Source organism: Protopterus annectens, chromosome 3.part1 (genome assembly GCF_019279795.1).
Source record: "Protopterus annectens isolate FY-2018-M chromosome 3.part1, PAN1.0, whole genome shotgun sequence".
NCBI lineage: Eukaryota > Metazoa > Chordata > Ceratodontiformes > Protopteridae > Protopterus > Protopterus annectens.
Window position 1 is genome coordinate 1,492,760,920 of NC_056732.1, and position 21,678 is coordinate 1,492,782,597.

The window sequence follows — 21,678 nt, forward strand, 5'->3', positions numbered from 1 at the left end:
CCCCCCCCTCCCACACACACCAACACACACAGGAGTGTATGTAGTGGTGTCTTCACAAGATACATTATATTAGATTCTTTTTCTTTTTGTCTTTATTTTGGTGATTGCATTTTTCACACAGCTAGTATATGAGGAAAGTTATATTCTCTGCACTTGCCTTACACTAGGTTGCTGTGAGATTTATAGGCATTATTAGGCTGACTCAGACCTACATTTTGGTTACTTTATCTTTTGTTTATTTTTAAAATGGCAGACTAAAACATATGGTATTCCAAAAGAAAGGTCAGCACCACAAGGACGTAAATAAAGATCAAAAATTTATTGAAATATCACAAATCAGACCGGTTTCGGTATATAGCCTTCATCAGTTGTTGCTGTTACTTTAAATACCATCAAAACCCAGTCATTTCCTGTGACATCACTTCCCCACAAGACAAAATTCATTACTTTATTAATACTTATTTAACTACATTTTATCATTGAGACCTGGTCCCCCTAATTTAATAATCCATTTTCTTTCTTTAAAATTCAAAATGGAATGCCATCCTGCTTTAAATAATCTGTTACCCATAATTTTGTCAATCACTGTAAACAGGAACCTGGCAGAAGTGTGGGACTGACAATGTCTATATAGTGCATTAGTAATTCTTTTATTGCGTATGTCACTAAGGTGCTCAGACATCTGACACTGCAATGACCTTGAAGTCTGCCCCACATAGAAGGCAGAACAAGTGCAACTGGCCATATATATCACCCAATCTGACCCACAATTACCATGAAAATGTATATCAAAAACCTGACCTATATTTTTACTAGTAAACTGTTTAGTCTTGTACATGTACTTACAAAATGTACAATGTCCACAAGGAAAGGATCCATCAAGTCTGTCCCCTGTAATTGTTAACTGATGGCCCATCTAATCACCCCTGTTGACTTTCTTATAATGTGCAAAATACGAGCCCAAAGTTTTCCATCTACAAAAAGAGAATTGGCATCTCTCAGGCAAAATTAAACCCAATTCATCATTAGTTATAAGAATGTTCCAGTGTTTCCGAATCACATCCCTTAATAAATGTACATTTCTACCATATGTAGTGACCATTCAAATAGCTTCTGACCCATCCCAATTGTGTTTAGATTTATATTGTAGTAATTCAGATCTCGGTTGATTAGAGGCCCATTCTCTTTCTCTGAACACATCCCCCTGTCTGTATCCCCTATCCAGAAATCTACATGTAAGATCTTGTTTACATGTATTGAAGTCTTCATCAGATGAATAAATTCTTCTTATTCTCAAAAATTGAGATTTTGGAATATTCCTGACAGTATGGCTGGGATGGAGACTGGACGCATGCAACAGATTATTGTAGTGAGGATATTTCCTATAAACTAATGTGCAACATATGATCCTGTTGACGCAAAATCTTAACGTCCAAATAATTAATTTCCTCCCGAATATAAGTAATGGTAAATTCAATACCCCACTTATTCTCATTGATATATTGGATAAATTCCAATAAATAATCAATGTCCCCTCGCCATACCAACCAACAGTCGTCCAGGAATCATCTCCATATATCAATTTCTGGCAAGAAGATGTTATGAGAGTCATTATAAATTATCTGTTCCTCTATAAAACCCGTAAATAAGTCATTATTTATTGGGGCAAAAGATGCCCCCATAGCCATACCTTGGGTTTGCCAATAACACTCTCCTTTAAAGTAAAAGATATTCTTGGTCAGGACGTGTTCAGCCAAGCATGTAAGTAGTGTGTTAAATCCGGGAGAATAAAGTCCTGCCCTGTCTAACCAATATTCCAGGGCTTGCAAACCTGCCCAATGAGGAATACTGGTATATAGAGACTTAACATCCAAAGTACACATCAACGAGTTGGGTTCCAATTGTGATTCAGACACAGTCTGCAAAAAGTCGGTGTTATCTTTAATTCTGCCCCTGATATATGTCAGTAAGGGTTGTAGATATTGAGTGAGAAACACTGATAAAGTCTCTGTGAGAGACCCAATTCCTGACACAATATGTCTTCCAGGAGGCTGGTTAAAATCTTTATGAATCTTAGGAAGGAGATATAAATGTTGCTTGCCAGGCTCCTTTACCGTAAGGTGTTGTCTAACTGTTTCACTAATTATACCTTCATCTACCGCTTTCCCTAAAAATGAATCAATCTCCTGTTTGAAATTGAGGGTGGGATCAATTGGCATACTCATGTAATGCTGGGAGTTAGTAAGTTGCCTATTTCCCTCAGCCCAGTAATAACTTGAATCCATGATGATGACCGCCCCACCCTTATCTGCCGGTAGAATGGTAATATCAGTATTGTCCTGAGGTTTCCTAAGTGCTTGTTGTTCACCTTTAGATAGGTTATGACCCAACATCTGAGAGGAGCATAACCTAATATTTAGATCTTTCAGAACCGCCTGCTGGAATATAGCCACATGTTTGTTCATAGGAAGGGTGAAATTAGATTTATGGAAACAAAACTCCGCAGATCTTTGAAGGTCATCTTGTGGACCAACAGATAGTTTTAAATTCAATTTCCTACAGAAGGCTATGATATCAGTAACAAAAACAATGTCATCAACAAAAAAGTCTGGTATGTAATTAAGACCTTTATTTAACAATTGCTTCTGGTCAGTGGACATAATATACTTGGAAATGTTATGCACATTGTCACATTCAATATTTAACTCAGTAGTGACTGCAATAGGTTTTCTATTGTGTTTGCCCTTGTGCTTGAACCCCCCTCTGTGTCTCCTACCCCTAAAGGGCGATCTTGACTGCATACCTTGTTTGGATCCGGAGAGTCACTGACATATATGTTTTCAGTATCAGTAGCCGAGGACTTATCCCCCAAAGTGCTGAGTCCCTGTCCTGATTTTTTAAGGATGGACCTATGAGTATGAGACCTCTTCCTATGAGTATTAACCCCATATCTATTTCCCTCAGAAAATCTGACACTCTTCTGGGACTCAAAGGGCCTATCACTGTCATAGTCTTCCGCATCCCTAGTAAATTTGTGCAACTTTTTCTCCTTTGTTTGAGTCTCAAAAGTTAAAAGCTCCCTGGAAAGCTTGCTCAGATTGTCGGCATAATGTGGCTGTCCCTCAAAAACCTTCACCTCTTCACATATCCGTTTAACATCACTGATGTTCTCCTCTATAATCCTTTCATAATAGGATGTCAAAATATTTACAGAGGCCATTGATGCCTTTTGTTGTCCCACATTCCACTCTTTGACAAGAATGTCATCTAATTTGCCCATCAAAGGCTGAACTTTGACTCTGAGCCCTCTCTGCTTAATATTTTTATTCTGATACGCCTTGAACAATTTCAAGTGCCAAATATTTGTGCACAGTGTTTTTATATTTTTGCCCAGTTTGCTGAATAGCAAGTTGCAGCCGTCAATTGGATCCATGTGGCCTTCCTCAGTTATGCCAGCATTTGTTATTTTTAAGCCAAATACCTTAATATCATCATGATCAGCACAAAGGCCCTGCAGTATTTTATTCAGATCCATGACAATGAGCCCTCAACTTGCACAGCACAGTACCGCAAACTGGTCCTCACAACAAGTTAGTGTGGAAATGGCACAGCACAAAAGGTAATTTAGGGGTGAGCCACACACAGCAGCCCCCCCCCCAGCAAGATCCATGGATTTAAACTTAAAAACTATAACCAAAATCTTGCACAAATGGAAAGTGTCCCTAAGGGAAATAGGCCTTATAAGCCCCAGAAGAATTGACAATACTATAAATCTAAGACAAAGTGGGTAAAATAAGTGGTCTCCATGTCCAAAACCTATTCATTACATGATGAGATGCCCAAAAAGAGGAAAACAGATTCTTCCACTAGCAAAGGTTAAATGTTTTAACCTGTTAGCAAACTCATCAGCCCTCATTGATTCGTACCCAAATCTTAAGACTGTATGTGAAATATGCTATGCCCTTAGTCAATATGAACCTGTGAGAGGAAAAACCACAAATGGTGGTGTATCATGAAATAAGTTGTAAAAATATAAATCTTCACCATAGAAATTATACCCACACCCAAAAAAATGCCTAACTAGATATTTTTCAATTTTTCAACCAACCTTAGGAGTGTCAGCATCCAAACCTGACATCCAAATATTTGTGTAGCTTACCATGAATCACAACAGGATATGTCTCCAAAAATGTTTTGTTTAAATCCTAAAAAAACATATATATGTATGGCCAAGATGGCTGCCACTCGTTAATCCTAGGTAACAGAAAACTATCCAAGATATTCCCCATACATTCACTTGTTGTTTGCTATAAATATTATACCATTTCACAAATGAGGCAAACCAATGTCCCATAAGTTATGGATGGCCCTCCGTAGTTAACCCAATAGCTTGTTGCTATACTGTTGCCTGTTGTTAGTATGCTACTTCGTACGACAAATAATGTTCCCAGTTGTTAAGCACTAACATCAATCACTCAAAAGAACTATTCGCTAGCAAAAATTGCTCTTGATAAACAAAAGCATAGGCCTTTGCCCCCACCACAGGTCTTTATAAATATTTAAATAAGTAGCATACTAGTAGTTTGACAATAATAAATCATGCCCTTAATACAGTTATGTTCAAATCAACAAGATCTTTCAATATTTTAACTGTGGCTCATTAGATATTAAAAGTTCAAAAGCAATGTACTTTTCTAGAGACAATCTCATATGCAGTTTATTCATGATGTTCATAAAATAAAAAAAGGTCATAATACTACAAACACACAACCTATGCAATCCAAATTAGAATCACAATAAACCTGCAACAAAATGCAGATATGTGTTAAAAATTGCATAAATAAACTGCAGAGGTAAAGATACAGTTCATAAACAGTTCCAAATCCTAATATATAATATAGTTTCTGTTTAATTGCTCTTTGTTATCTCACCACTCATATATCTGTAAATCACGGCCTACATGTTCACCCATAAATGGCCTACAATGAATGCAAGACTTTCCATTAATCCTGTTCAGTATGTAACAAGGGAAACAGTCCTTAAGTATATCCCCAAAACGCCAAAGAACAAATCCTGGTCTTTCCGTTCAAAACCTGTCCTTCACCTCACTGTTCACCCTGCAGAACACGATGGCCACGTAACTTTACTTAAAACCAATGACTGCCCTTCACCTCACAGTTCACTCGTTCATACTGCAAAAATTGAGAGCCCACATACACCTAATAGGTCACACTTCCAAAGATGAAAACTCACATTTCACCACTCGATACCAATGAAAATGCCATAATACCAGTAATCGACCCTCAGGCAGGAATTGCACCCAATGCACTCAACGAACTGGCAGAAACTAATCCAAATGAAGGTGAAGCACCACGGCCTATCACACAAAATGGGAAAGATGAATCCACCTCGGCTTCTGATACTAAAAATATGTAAATTGTCCCAAAGTCAACAGCCAGCCAAAGCATATAGTCACTCTCACAAAACAGCTTAACCACCTATCTATATACTCTGTCTCTTACGGGTTACTGAGAGGAGATCTATGCCTGGCATACAAGACATCCTGGGGATCCAGCTCTTATGGACCTTTTGCACATCTGCAAAATGAACTGCATCAGAACCACCAGGTCTAGGGACTTAAATTTTGCCTGTGACATAAATAAGACATGTTGGTTAGACAGATGTGTGTGTCTCAGAGGATCCCTATGCTCTGGAACAGGCTTAATCCTATTTAAGTGTAACCTTGACCAATGAATGGGAAATCAAAAACTGATCCTGGGCCTGATAGACAGAGGCAGACACTAATGCCCAAACTAATACACCTCCCAAGATAATCTCTAGAAACCTTCTAACATTCCCCTTCATAATAAACACTGATGATACATAGGGACACAGTTGGGTTGGAGTTCGTGGCTAGACTTACAAAGTATAGGGTGGTCTTTAGCCTAGTATATAACTATGAACCTATGGTACAGCTGGGTAAGTCAAAGAGAGTTAAATAGCCAGGTACTTCGAGAACTTTCTGTTGAGGTCCAAGAATAAATACTGGTATGAGAGTGACCTGATCAGTACATGACCATGTTGTCTGTGCAGATGATGAGTGACAGTTGGAGAAGGCCACAAGAAAGTTTGTTAATGAATATGGGGGGGGGGGGCAAGAATGGATATTTTTGGTACACCTTTGATAACATGCACAGATTCTGATTGCGAGGATCCTATTTTAATTCTGAAGTATCTGTCAGTATGAAGGTTTTAAACCAGGTTATGCTGTCTAAGCTAATACTAATTTTAGTAAGTTTATTTAGGAGAGGACTGTGGTCATTGAGGTCACATGCTTTGTTAGGACTATAAATAGGTCACCTGTAAGGAGACCTTTATCAGTGTTTTGCAGAATGTCAGCAGTTAGGGCCCAAAGTACTTTCAAAGTACTTCGTCCAGGTCAGAATCCATGCTGATTGGAGGAGAGCAGCTGGTACTTCTGGATATGGAGAGTGAGTTGGGTGTTGAATATCTTTTCTAAAAGTTTGTCTAAGATGGGAGAAAGGATATTGGATGGAAGTGAGAGGAAGCTTATAGACTTGTTTGTTTGGGAAGGTTTTAATTACAACAGTTTTTTAAATTTATGGCATGATGTTTTGTGTGAGATGTAGTTTGTATATATGGGTGAAAGCAAGGCATAGGTAAGTGGTATCAGTAAGAATATTTTTGAGTAGAGTTTAGACTTCTTAATGCAACTTTATACATTTTACATGGGGAGATTTTCCCCTTTAGAACTCCATACAGGCAGCTGTCCCCTCAGCCTGTGACATAGTAACTAACATCAGATATTTTATTTCGGGCAGCTGGAATTATCTGTTTGTGTTCAGCCTGATGGCCTCATCCAAGCCACTTTCTAGAAATTTTATTTATTTCTTTTACATTTGTTTACCGGGAAAGTCCAATTAGACACAAGTCCTTTCTCAGTGGAGGCCTGGGGAGAAAATCTCCACTTCAACAAAAACTACATAAAATACAGATAAATGCACATTATAGGTTTGGATTAAAAATACATATAGAAGATAAAACAGGTACATTCAGTTTAAGGTAACATAGTATATGCACATACAGGCAACTCAGCAGAATACATGTGATTGAGAGTAAATGTTGAAATTATTAAAAATATCTGTCAGAGAAGCACGTAAGGAAGACATAAATAATGTTCATTGAGACAATGTGTAATGGTATGACTTAAAGTACAGAGCTACAGCTTTGTTGTAACTATTCCTAAACAGAAATTACCTTTACTGCTGCAGGTCTCAAGTCCTGGTGTGTCAACCTTATCACCCCTTCTGAACCCAATCAGGAGCATTTCAGGTTATTATCTCCTGAGACAGAACAGGGTTGATGATTGGTGGAGGATAGCCTTATTTGATGCAAGGGGTCAGGCAATAAAAAATCCCAAGGATGTAGAAATAAGAAGAATAAATAGATCATTGCAGATCTCAAGTGAATGAAATGGGATTAACATGGGAATATTTATGGGTGGAAATGTAGAAAGTGCAGGAAAGATGACTGCAAACAATAAATGTTCCAAATGCTTCTTTTAATTACAGAGTAAACTGCTGCCATTAGCCAAGGAACTCTTTAAACTTGCGATTTACTGCAAGAGTGTTCGTTTTGAAAAATTCAAATATCCCCTGGAAAAAAATGCTTGTTGTGAAATGAGTTCTTTTCCTGAGTCCAAGGCCATGAAGCTCGCAAAGGAGTCAGGTAAATTTCACCAGTGAGCATCTTTCATGCACTTACTGCCACAAATATATTTTTTTAATAAACAGTATACTATTAATGGACAGTGTGCTAGAGTTCATTAGTAAATAATATACCGTAATTCTATAACAAAGCTCTTATTAAGCATTTGTATTTGCTGAAAAAACAGTGTAAGTTCAATTGTTTGAGAAAGTACTGCTTGTTCTGAAGGCATTTACCAGCATATGCAAGGTCTCAATTAAAAATTACATTATGAAATATGTATTTATTTTGCTGCTGCTTTATCATCTTAATTCACTTGTTTTTTCATAGTGTACCACTATAATATACTGGTTTGGTGGTTTAATTTTGATTCTTTTTTGTGCGCTGTATGATTCAGTAACCACCTTAAATGTTTGGAGCTGCTTTAGCGAGTCCCAAATGCTGAGACTAAAATGGTCAAAAAATGGGCTTATATATATCAAGTCTGAGAGTGACATTTCTTAGAATGTTCCCTTTTCTCCAAGTATAACGATCTTGGAGTCTGTATATATCACTATATATTGCAATAGCAATGTTTGAGATTCACCTTTCTGCTGCGTTTTTTTAATATGTCAGCACTCAGTGTTACAAATGTCGACATTTCAGTAGAGAGCCATATGTTCACAATAAGCTGGTATATGACTTTGGTTTGCTTTTTGTGTCTAGTGCTATACTATTTTGGTTCACTTTTTTGGTTTTGTCATCCCACTTAATGTTATCTTTGGTGTTTTATTCTCTGAATTTACTTTCTGTTGCTGAACAATTTATCTTTTAGTAGCATTCCATCCTATTTTACATCCTTGCATGTTAATGCTTTTGGTTGGCATTCTTAACAGGGGGGATTGAAGTGGTAAGGATGAGTAAGAATATCTTGCACTGAGCTTCATCTCTGGAAACCATTCATCTTAACCTGGAAACATCAAAAATCTGGACAAAGGCCCATGAAAAATAGGTACATAACTGTATGTTGATTAACATAAAATTTGCATACATAACTATGCAACCCCCACCCACTAAAATGGAATTGTGGGATACCAACTCTCAAACACAAACTGAAGAACAGACAACCAAAACTGATCTCTTAGCTCTGACTGCAGACTTATTGAGGAGATAGTATATCAGCTAGGATCACAAGGGGTTTTGAATAAGTACAGAATTAATAGTCTTCAGCCCAGACTCTATAATAAAAACATGACATTCTTCACAGTAATACTATTTTTCAACATAAAATTAGGATAAAACCATAAAATTCCATATAGCAATTCTATTTTGTTTTTTGCATAACATTAGGACTGTTGCAGAGAAGCAAGGAAAGAAAAGAGAACATTTATATTAATTTTGTAAGGTTTAAGTATATGTGATGTGGGTATGCTCTTCCACTATCACGTTTTATAGAGGCAGCAACATCCATATAGTGAGCACGCCAACAACAGGATGGGTTTAGTGTTCAGGCGACCTGTGCTATGAAAAAGGAACTGGAGCCTTGTTATGTCGGGGTGAATTGCGTTCCCACCATACATTTTCTATGAAATGAGTAAGATGACCATCTTCACATCGGCCCAATATTTTTAACAAGTAATACAGCTATTTGAAAAATGTATTATTTCAATTGGAGATTAAAGCAACAAGTTATCCGTATTCTTACACTCAGTTAAATAAAAAATTAAATGCTGTAGATGACAAATGTTTTAGTGTGGAAATACTATAAGCCAGAATGCATTTGCTACTTGTACATGACTTTTGTGCACACGGTGAAGAAGAAATGGTAAACAGCTGTTGAATGTTATCACCATGTCTCCCTCACACACACACACACACACACACACACACACACACACACTGCAGCCAATAAGTAAAAGAAAGCAGTTTCTCTGTGGCCAATAAAGTGAAAGCCTGTAACTGTTCATTAATGTAAAATGAAAAGCGCACTAGGACAGAGCCTGCAGCCGGCCGTTATAGTAAAACGGGAGCACACTAGTACAGAGCCTGCAGCTATAAACAAATGTAACCCTGCCTGCAGCCATTAAATAATAGCTCAGCCGTTAAATAAGTAAGTAAAGCTAGATCACACACACACACACACACACACACACACACACACACACACACACACACACACACACACACACACACACACACACCAGTTTAATCCTGCCTGCACAGTTTCTCTGCAGCTGTTAAGTAAAAGAAAGCTGCCCTGTCTCTGTTCGTTAATGTAAAATGAAAAGCACACTAGCACAGAGCATGCAGCCGGCCATTAAAGTAAAACAGAAGCAGACTAGCACAGAGCCTGCAGCCATAAATAAATTTAACCCTTCCTGCAGCCGTTAAACAAAAGCTCAGCCATTAAATAAGTAAGTAAAGCTAGCTCACACACACACACACACACACACACACACACACACACACACACACACACACACACACACACACACACACACACACACACACACCAGTTTAATCCTCCCTGCACAGTTTCTCTGCAGCCAGTAAGTAAAAGAAAGCAGCCCTGCAGCTGTTCATTAATGTAACAAGACAAGCACACTAGCACAGAGCCTGCAGCCATAAGCAAATGTAACCCTTCCTGCAGCCGTTAATTAAGTAAAGCTCACACACACACACACACACACATCGATTTGAATGGCAGATCTTGCATAAAACTGAACGGCCCAACAGCAAACTTTCCAGTTCAGGAGCATTTAAAATAAAGAACTACAGCCTAACAACGTTTATTTATTTTATTTATTTTACATTTGTTTACTGGGAAAGTCTGGCTGGACACAGGTCCGTTTTCAGCGGAGGCCCGGGGCTGTTTAATGCAATCCAGCAGGACACACACACAATGCAATCTAAAATGGCAGAACTTGCACAGTTAAACTGAATGGCCCAACAGCAAACCTTCCAGCTCAGCAGCATTAAAAATAAAGACAAGCAGTAACAAAACTGTCGTTCCCAATGGTGTAAATACCTCTTTGCTGACAGAAAACCCAATAAATAATCCAATAAATAACGCTGAGAGGTTGATGTGTATGGTCGCTAACTTGGAATGGCAGCAAATATTAGAAATTAATCAGATGGGATGGATATGATTAATTTATGTTATGCATTGTGTCTAGTATTCTAATAGATAGATTGTTTTTAGAGGTTTAAAGCGCATCTCTTTTGAAGTTCAATGATACACCATTGGGTAGCTGAATTATTTGTGTGAACAATCTTCGTTTTACTTTTTATTCAAAATTTCACGGAAATTTTTTAAACGTTCCTTAGTTGTTTTATTCTTATATACGATGAATGTATTCAGCTATTGGGATGTATTACATTTATCATAAGATGTGCAGCTTCCATGCAAGCATTTTTGGTTGCAATATAATGGTTTTGTATAGCAGTCTACTGCAATTTATATATTGTAAATGCATTCAATTTATATTAGGTAAGCACATTTACGAATCAGCGGAATTACGCTATGTTTAGATAACATCTCATGATGAGCTACTTCATTTAGTAAGTAGTTTAATGCTGTAGCGAATGTATGCTGAATTTGTTTAATTTTATTATTAACAATGAATGTAGAGAAACATGTACTTCTTTGGGTTTATAACCCTTTAAAGAGCTTGATTAGAAGTTATTCACGTGATGTATATATAATGAATTAAGAAATGCATTTGAATGTTAACGGTCTGAAGAAGCATTAGTGAAAGCGCTTACCATTTTTTACTCTATACAAATAAAAGTCAACGTTTTGGATTTTTATACTTTATCTACGTGCGAATATTTGTGGACTTTTCATGGTAGTAATTTTTCAAGCCTTTGGTTACCTCTCAGCGTTATTTATTGGATTATTAAAAATTAAGAAATACGATCCAACAATGGTTAATACAATCCAGCAGTTGACTGAAATGGCAGAACTTGCACAGTTGAAACAGCCCAACAGCGGATAAAACTTTCCAGTTCAGCAGTAGATAAATGCACAACAATGAATGGACATATAAAATAAATTAATTGCAACACTTGGCCAGCAGATGAGATAAACTGAAACGGCTGTGGCACACACTCCCGCCACCCTACCTAATGAGCAGAGCAGATAACATAACATATGGGATACTTGGCCAGCAGATAAACTGAAACAAATGCAGTCCAGCCCAGCAGCAGATGCATGGAAATGGACCCACAGCAGAAAGTTGCAGTAGATAAACTGAAATGGCGGTGACCCAACAGCAGAAAAAACTTGCACATTTGCCCAGCAGTAAAATAAATAAAGAAATACATTAGCAAAATAAATTACATTGTTAGATAAGATGACATTTTTCTTACTTGGAAGCTGGCCAGACTAAAACTTATGCACACATCTGCCATCATTTCTGTTTATATTCCTTACCCTATTTCCCTCCAGTCCAACAGGCAGTAGCTGGTGTCGTCACACACACCCCTGTAGGCTGGTGATAGGTGGTGACATCAGCTGTAAATTTAAAGTGGCAAACTGCTAATATAAAAAAAAAAAAAAACAGGAAATTTGGAAATTAAGGGGGCCACTCAGAAATTTGTGGCACCCCAATATTTTGCCCTTAAAACTGATAAATACCAAGGAATTCGGTATGATTGAGAGGTCTGCTGGAAACACCTGTTAGCACTGTAAAATCTCCTTTTAATTCTGTGTCAGCCAGAACATTTTCTACTTCTGACTTTGCATTGTTTGTTCCCCTATCAAATGTGACATTACACCCAACATCCTCCTATGGGATACGGTGTGTTTTCTATCGGATATATGTTAATTTAATGAATGTAAACGGAGGAATGCAACATTTCTGAACACAGCTCTCTGATTATAAAAGTCTCTGAATGTGTTTACATTAATTGTCTGTACTACAAGATATCAACTTTAACTGCGGTGGTGGTGCTGTGGTAGTGTTGTCGCCTCACAGTAAGACGTTGTCCTGTTCGATTCTCAGCTAAAGCGTCTTCTGTGTGGAGACATGCGTGAATGGGCATACCTTCGTTGAAGGTTGCGCGTGAGAGCTGGCAACTCGGTACGTAAAAAAATCTACTGCCAATCATTAGCGGACCGGAGTTCCGCTGTGGCGACCCCTAACCGGGAATAGCCGAAAGATACAATAAGATACCAACTTTGAATGTGTTTACATTAATTGTCTGCTCTACAAGATATTAACTTTGAATGTGTTTACATTAATTGTCTGTACGACAAGATATCGACTTTGAATGTGTTTACATTAATTGTCTGTTCTACAAGACATCTAATTTGAATGTGTTTACATTGTCTGTTTTACAAGATATCAACTTTGAATGTGTTTACATTAATTGTCTGTTCTACAAGATATCAGTTTGAATGTGTTTACATTAATTGCCTGTTCTACAAGATATCAACTTTGAATGTGTTTACATTAATTGTCTGTTCTACAAGATATCAACTTTGAATGTGTTTACATTAATTGTCTGTTCTACAAGATATCAACTTTGCTGTGTTTCCCTCTTCCTGAGACTTTTTGATCATGAAGATTGTATAATTAAGGAGATTGTAGGATGCAAAGCATTCTACATGATGATTTTGAGAGGACCTGTGTCACTGCAAAGCATGCTTTGCTTGTAAAAGTCGACCATGGTTTCAGCGGGTGAATTGGTTGCGCTGTTTGGGAAGTTTGATTCACCCAGTTTGTGGCCTGTGGGTTATACACTGACTTTCTTATAACGGCAGCTTACAGATAACCATGGCTTACATTTCAGGCAGTGGGAGTGGGCCATTTGACATCTGGCCTTCATACGTGGTGGATAAGAAATATTTGTATGCACCTAATCTGCTTGCCCCTTGCAGATTTTGGCTGCAGTATACAATGTATACTACAATACACTTTAAGATCAACACACCTGTAAACTTTCATTGGCATTTCTGTGCTTCTTTTTGCTGTTTATTTTCTCAAATCCTTCCAAGATCATGTTTCCAGAACATCCAAAAGGAGTTCAGGAGTCTTCCACAGTCCTCAGCCAGAGATGGGCAAGCTGAAAAGGACAACTTCTTCCCACATTTCCTGGTCAGTGCTTAACAGCCATGAGCCCACAACCTGAGCATGGATCCCCCCTCTCTCTCTCTGTATATATATATATATATATATATATATATATATATATATATATATATATATATATATACATATATATGGGTCTACTGTATAAGTTCGAAAATGCCCTTCTTCTAACTCACACAGCAGACCCTGGGTTACGCGAAAGTACACTTAATCGAAAGTGCACTTTCACAAAACCCGCTCAGCGAACGGGCTATGTACTGCCATTTAGTGCAGTAGTTACGGACCTTAGGGTTAGGGAGCGGGTCATGGTAAGGTGATAGGTAGTAGGGCTATCCCCTTACCATGACCTGCGCCCTAACCCTAAAGTCTGTGACTACCACACCACAGTGGAGGATAGCCTGTCCTCCACTGTGGTGCGGTAGTCACGGACCTTAGGGTTAGGGCATGGGTAATGGTAAGGGGATAGCTAGTAGGGCTATCCCCTTGCCATGACCCATGCTCTAACCCTAAGGTCCATGACTACTGCACCACAGTGGAGGACATAGCATGTTTTCCTACTGTCCTCCACTGTGGTGCAATCTGTTCGTAGAAGCTGAGTTCGCAAAAGTGCACTTTCGAATGCACTTTCGTGTAACTGAGCGGTCTACTGCTCTTTTTCGAAAACGTGGTATTCGATGAAAAGCAGTAGACCCATATATGTGTGTGTGTATATATATATATATATATATATATACACACACACACACACACATATATATATATATATATATATATATATATATATATATATATATATGTATATTACTATTATTATATAAATGAAAGTATAAAATAGTCACACAAACCGTTCAGTAAAAAACACAAGAAAGAACACAAGATAGTCTTCACTGTGTAATACCTGAAGGGGAATTGTAAATTCAGATTTCAGACAATTATTTGGTCAAGGTTTGTAACTTCACCCTAGTATGCCTCCAAGCAAAGAAGATGTAACCTGTTGGTTGACAGCATATTTTCAAAATTCTTATACCCCTTCAATATCAAGATTCTTATTGTTTGTGATGTTTGTTGGGAATGTGGGAGAGTGGATTATAGTTTTTGCTAGCAAAAAAACAAAAAATTGCAATATTTAAAGGGGTCATCCAAGCTATTGTTTCTGTTCTCATGTGGTCTGAGCTTTTATGCTAGATACTCAGATATGGCTTTAATGGATTGTTTTTACTGACTTAAAAATATGATCACCAAAAATGGAAGTCCAGAGGACCTCCCTACAGGCTGTGTTTTTTAGAGCAATGCTAAACCATATCTCTCAACTGTACAGATTTTCATAGAATGTCCAGATTTTTGCCTAATATTTTTGATCTGTTCCTCATAAAATTTGTGATTTTTCTGTCAAATCACTGGGATGATCTGAGAATTGAAGTCACTAAATAATGATAAGCATTTGTGTTTCAGACTTCATATTCTTCAGAAAAAAGCAGGCTAAGACAAATCATGTTATCCTAGCAACTTTTTTAAGTTTATAAGAGCAATACTTAAAATCTATCCCTATTTTTGAGCCTTTGTCCTTCTATTTTACCAGACTTTGTCCAGATTTTTTGCTCTAAGAGGTTGAGAGGTATGTTAAATATATATATGAATCAGAAATGAAAATCTGAAAGAGAGAAAACATGAGGCCTGGCAATTAGTACAGAGGATTAAGGTGATGATTTGCTTCCAGTAGTCTGGGGTTTGATTATCTCAGTCTTCTTTTGTGTGCTGTGTGACAGTTAGCAAAAAACAAGAAAAAAAATATTGTAAATAAATGGGCCCCTTTGCTATTGCAGACAATGAAGCAGCTTTAATACTCTTGCTATTATAATGTAAGAATTGAAAGCCTTGTACAGCAACGTTAGTATAACAGTGTCATTGGTTCTATATGCTGACTCTGGATTGTTTTATCTGCAGGCAGCTTTAAAATATTTTTTTCTGTTGTCTTTTCTTTAAGTAAATATCAGTAATCAGTGTTGTATTTGTAATATAGTAAGATTGCCAAACAAATTAGACCTGCAAATCAGCTTCAGTGTTAATATTAAGAATGGATTATTCCACTGCTTTATATTTTTTCAGTTATTAATAAAGACTGCTGTTTAAAAGATTAATTAAAGAAGCTGTGATGGATTAATCTAGAAGTGCTGATGTTTGTCCTACTTTTGCACCTTAAAAAAAAACAGGAAATTATATTATCTGTGACCAGTCCCTATCAGAAAGATGAAACAAAGGATATAAATTTGCCTTACCTCACTCCTGCCTAATTCACATTGCCCTGCTGGTGCAAACTAAGCCTTTTTATTATTTTAAGGCCACTACTAAAGGCCACTCCTTTGCTTGTGGCCCATGCCTTACCCATTTCATTAAATGTGCCCTTCTTCTCTTTCAGTTAATTATTATGTTACCATGCTAGCAATAGTCAGGAATAAACAGTAAATAATGACTTAATTAAAAAGATTTGCAAATTTATGAATATTCTGCTCAGGTTAAAAAGTTATTTTACAAATTAACTAGCAGACTTTTTTATTACATTTTTACTATTTAAGCTGTATGGTGGGCTTTTTAGTTTATTCTGATGAAGTCCTGCTCTGTGCGGATGAAAGTGCTAAATAAATTCAACTAAAGTAACTCTGCCTGGCTTCAAATTTGTGTATTTTCATTACACTGGAAGCTGCTGTACCCAAAACCTTCAGCTGGATTTGGCCCCCTTTCAAGTCTTCAGAGAAGCTCTTTCTATGCTGATTCATTAATTTACAATGTTATAGAATTTAATTACTAATTCTGGGCATAACAAGGCTATTTGCAGTTCAGTACCTCAACAATAATAGGTATTGTATTGGGTGAACCAAACCCCACATATGATGTAGTCCTAGGGGCACAGTAGATTGGACACTCTGCTGTCTGCCTCTTACTTCACCAGACTCTTGGACTCTGACCCTAAAATTAGCCCACTCATCAGGCATCCTTGCCTTACTCCTGCCCCCTCCTCAGTCAAAATATTTAACAATATTTCCTCTGTACACAGAGTCACTAAAACATTTTCTCTTGAATTGTAATATGAACAGCTTACCAGATTTGTTATTTTTTCCTAGACCATAACCTTATAAAATCTTCCATACTTTATTAAGCTTCACATTATCGAAAGACTTTACTAACAGGTTCACATGTTCATAGTTATATACTAGGCTAATGACCACCAGGGCTTCACTAATAGGTTCACATGTTCATAGTTATATACTAGGCTAATGACCACCAGGGCGTCACTAATAGGTTCACATGTTCATAGTTATATACTAGGCTAATGACCACCAGGGCTTCACTAACAGGTTCACATGTTCATAGTTATATACTAGGCTAATGACCACCAGGGCTTCACTAATAGGTTCACATGTTCATAGTTATATACTAGGCTAATGACCACCAGGGCTTCACTAATAGGTTCACATGTTCATAGTTATATACTAGGCTAATGACCACTAGGGCTTCACTAATAGGTTCACATTGTTCATAGTTATATACTAGGCTAATGACCACCAGGGCTTCACTAATAGGTTCACATGTTCATAGTTATATACTGGGCTAATGACCACCAGGGCTTCACTAATAGGTTCACATGTTCATAGTTATATACTGGGCTAATGACCACCAGGGCTTCACTAATAGGTTCACATGTTCATAGTTATATACTAGGCTAATGACCACCAGGGCTTCACTAATAGGTTCACATGTTCATAGTTATATACTAGGCTAATGACCACTAGGGCTTCACTAATAGGTTCACATTGTTCATAGTTATATACTAGGCTAATGACCACCAGGGCTTCACTAATAGGTTCACATGTTCATAGTTATATACTGGGCTAATGACCACCAGGGCTTCACTAATAGGTTCACATGTTCATAGTTATATACTAGGCTAATGACCACCAGGGCTTCACTAATAGGTTCACATGTTCATAGTTATATACTGGGCTAATGACCACCAGGGCTTCACTAATAGGTTCACATGTTCATAGTTATATACTAGGCTAACGACCACCAGGGCCATTATAAGCCTAGTCGTGCAATCCAACCCAGTTGTGTCCCTATGCATCACGGGCATTTATTCGGAGGGAGTTTGTTAGTGAGGACGTTTCTAGAGGTTATGTGTGTGAGAGAGTATGTTAGTTTGGGCATTACTGTCTGCAGAGACATGGGGGCCAGCCACAGGGTGAATTACCAGTTTCCCATCCTTTGGTCATGGTCACACTTAAATAGAGTTTAGCAATGGACTCTGTTTCACATGGATGGATAGCCTGTTATAGAGCATGGAGATTCTCTGAGACACGTATCTGCCTTGGCAACATGTCTTATTTATGTCACAAGCAAAATTAAAATCATTGGATCTAGTGGTTCTGATGCTGTTCGTTTTGTGGATGTGCAAAAGAAATTGGACTGTTCCTAGTTCTGATGTTAATGTTAGGAAAATAGTAAGAGAAAGGCCTTATTTTGTATATAAGAAAGAGAAGAATCTTAAACAACTTCTCTTATAAAGATTTTGGTAAAAATGAAGAGCTACATAGATTTAATAAGGGGACAGTCCCCTGCTATAATTGCAGTTTTTGTAAGTTTATTAATGTGGAAACAGAATTTATGCATCCTATAACACAAGCCAGTTTTATTTTTAAGGCATTTAGGACGTCCAGTAGTGACAATTTAGTCTATTTGACTAATTGTGAGGAATGTTTATGGTATTATATCGATAAAACTAACTGTAAATTTAAGGAGAGAATTGCCTCCCATTTATCTGACATAAGAAGAGGGGTGAGACAAATGCACTTAGCAAGCATATTTTACATTGTGGAAATGAGCATGCTTTTAAATTCAGGATACTGCAGAGAGTTTGCAAGAAGAAGAGGGGAGGGGACATTGTGAATGCCACTGAGAAAGCAGAATATAAATGAATAAATTATTTTAGATCTGAGGTCTACCCAGGGCTTAATAAAACTAACATTATTAAACCTGTTTTAAAACTAAGACAAGCATATGTCAGTTAGAATATTATATTTGTCCTATGAAGTTTTTTAGGCTGCAATGAAGCATTTTAGTATATTATTAAATTGATTATTGTTTTTAGTGATGTTTTCTAAACTAGGTTTAGTTAGTTAATTATATAAATTGTATAATTATATAATGTGTTTCTGAGTTATGTTATGTGATTGGCTGGTGTTATATATATATTCTGTGGTTGTAATGTATTGATTCATTCTTGAAAAAGAGTTTCAACTCGAAAGCTTGATGTAATAAACCCTGTTTTATATGGATGGTCGTGATGTGCCTTTTTTACTGGATCTAATTTCTTGTTGGCTTACCAGTATGTTTAACTGTTCTACACCTGGTTCTTGGACTTTGTATAATTGCAGTAGATGTTATACATTAATCTGCAAAACTCAGATACAGTTAAAAACTATATAGCAGAACTTAGGTACATTGTGATGGACAGATAATAAGGTCTTATTAAAAAGAGTAGAATGAAATGAGAGGTGTTACAAGGTAGGGTTCTAGTTTAATGGGTTATGTAGTTAAGGTGGTTTACATTGTATATCGCATGTACAGCTTGGATTTTGTAACAAGTACGTTTTTAGTGCAGCTTTAGATGGTTTTAAGGAGTCTAGTTGAGTAATGGTGGAGGGGAGGGTATTCCATAGTTTAAATATGTTGTAGGAGTATAGGCATTGTCCTGCTCTCTTGTTGGGTTTGGCTACACTTAATAGGGTTTTCTCGGAAGAGCGGAGGGATCGAGTAGGGGTATATGTGTGTAAGATGGTTTGGAGAGTGGGGCAGCTATCAGGTTGAAAAATTAATTTATGGCCCATAGAGAGTTGAGTAAATTGGAGGTAGTGGTGGAATTCTAGCCAGGATAGGTTTGAGAGAGTGGTACAGTGGTGTGAGCGGTTAGGTACGTTTGATGCAAATTTTGCTATTTTATAGTAACATTGTTGTAGCTTACTACTAAGTGATGTGTGGAGGTTGGTGAAAATGGGGCTGCCATACATAAGGGATGGAATAAGAAAAGTGTTTGCTAGTTTGTTCCTAGTTTAATTATCAAGGTATAGTTTGTGTCTGTATAATCTGCCTAGTTTCAAATGGGTCTTTTTAATGTTGTTGTTATATCTTTCGGCTTATCCCGGTTAGGGGTCGCCACAGCGGAACTCCGGTCCGCTAATGTTTGGTAGTGCATTTTTACATGCCGAGTTACCAGTCCTGATGCACAACCTTCAACGAAGGCACGCTCATTCATGCATGCCTCCACACAGAAGACGCTGTAGCTGAGAATCGAACGAGACAACGTCTTGCTGTGAGGCGACAATGCTACCGCAGCACCACTACCGCGGTCAAATGGGTCTTTTTAATAGTGTTCAATATATGTTATTCAAAGGAGAGTTTGTTGTCGATAGTAATTCCTAGTAGTGTTGCGAATTGTACCTGTTTAATTACTGTTTTGTTACTGGAGAGAATTTTGAATTCTGTAGTTGGAGGTTTTGATGAGAATAATAACAGTTTAGTTTTCTTTGGGTTAAGTATTAATTGACAGTCATTCAACCAATTTTCTATAGCGGAGAAAGCGTCTTGGGTTATTTTTTGGAGGGTGGAGAAATCATTGGAAGATGAGATGATGGTTGAATCATCTGCATACTGAATTAGTATGCTGTCCTGAGAGGCTTTATTAAGATCATTAATGAAAATATTAAAAAGTAGTGGTCCTAATATGAATCCTTGTGGGACAACTGTGTTGTTTACTAAGAAATCAGATAGTTGATTTTGCCATCTGACCACTTGTTGCCTGCTGTTTAGGTAGGAGAAAAAACAGGTTATTACATTTTGGGAGCAGCCAAGTTTCCATAGGTGTTGCAAAAGCTTAGGGTGAGATACAGTGCCGAAAGCTTTTGAAAGGTCTAAAAGTCTAGCAGGAGTACAGAAGTGGATAAGCCAGTGTCAAGAGCTTAGTTTACTGTGTCAGTAAAGGAGATTAGGGCTGAAGTAGTATTGTGGCCTGGGTGGAAACCATGCTGAGTGGGAGATAAGAGGTTATTTTTGACAAGGTGATTGAGTAGTTAGGTTTGAATACATTTTTCTAGGATTTTTAATAGTGGGGAGAGGATGGAGATGGACTGGTAGTTTGAGAGATCATGGGCATTACCTTCTTTGTGAAGTAGAATAATAATGGATTTTTTTCCATAAATGGGGGACATATGATTCAGTAATGGAGCGGTTGATAAGAATGCTGACTGGATAGGCAATTGCCTTGGCTGCTAGTTGTAAGTATTCTGGTGGTAGGTTATCTGCTGAGAGTGAGCAGGGTATTCATTTGGTTAGAAGTCTTAGAATAAGGGACATAGGCATGGGTTGGAATGAGAAAGAGGGATTAAGTGGGTTATTTATGGGGAATAGGGGGTCCATTGCTGTAGTGCTACAGGTGTGATTTGTTTTTGAGGGTGAGTCTTTGATTAGTTTTTGGATGGTGTCAATAAAATGGTTATTGAATATTTGGGTGATCTGTCGAGGGGTTTTGTCAGGTGCAGGTGAAGGATTTTGCATGTTACCTGGATTCAGAAGGGAGGATACTGATTTCCAGAATTTTTTGGAGTTGGTATTTTGGGAAGAGAGTTTAGAGGAGAAGTATGATTTCTTATCAGTTGATTTTTTTTTTTGTAATTTAGTTAATTTTCTATTGTCCTACCTTTTTCCCATGTTTTCCAAGCTTTGTCTCTAGATATAAGGGTTTGTTTGGTATGCTTTGTCAGCCAGGGGGCATGGTTTGCTTTTGAACGTTTAGTATGAAGAGGTGCTAGGCTGTTTAGTGTGTTCA

At 37.5% G+C, this 21,678-nt stretch overlaps 1 protein-coding gene across 2 annotated transcripts in view; it reads left to right on the forward strand.

Moving 5' to 3' along the window:
• Positions 1-21,678, forward strand: part of PLCD1 (phospholipase C delta 1) — a 1,599,641-nt gene that overhangs the window by 1,288,282 nt on the left and 289,681 nt on the right. For both annotated transcript variants that reach the window (XM_044067556.1, XM_044067555.1), the window contains exon 10: positions 7,593-7,749. In XM_044067556.1, the coding sequence (XP_043923491.1) occupies positions 7,593-7,749 (157 nt within the window). The remainder of the gene's footprint in view (positions 1-7,592; positions 7,750-21,678) is intronic.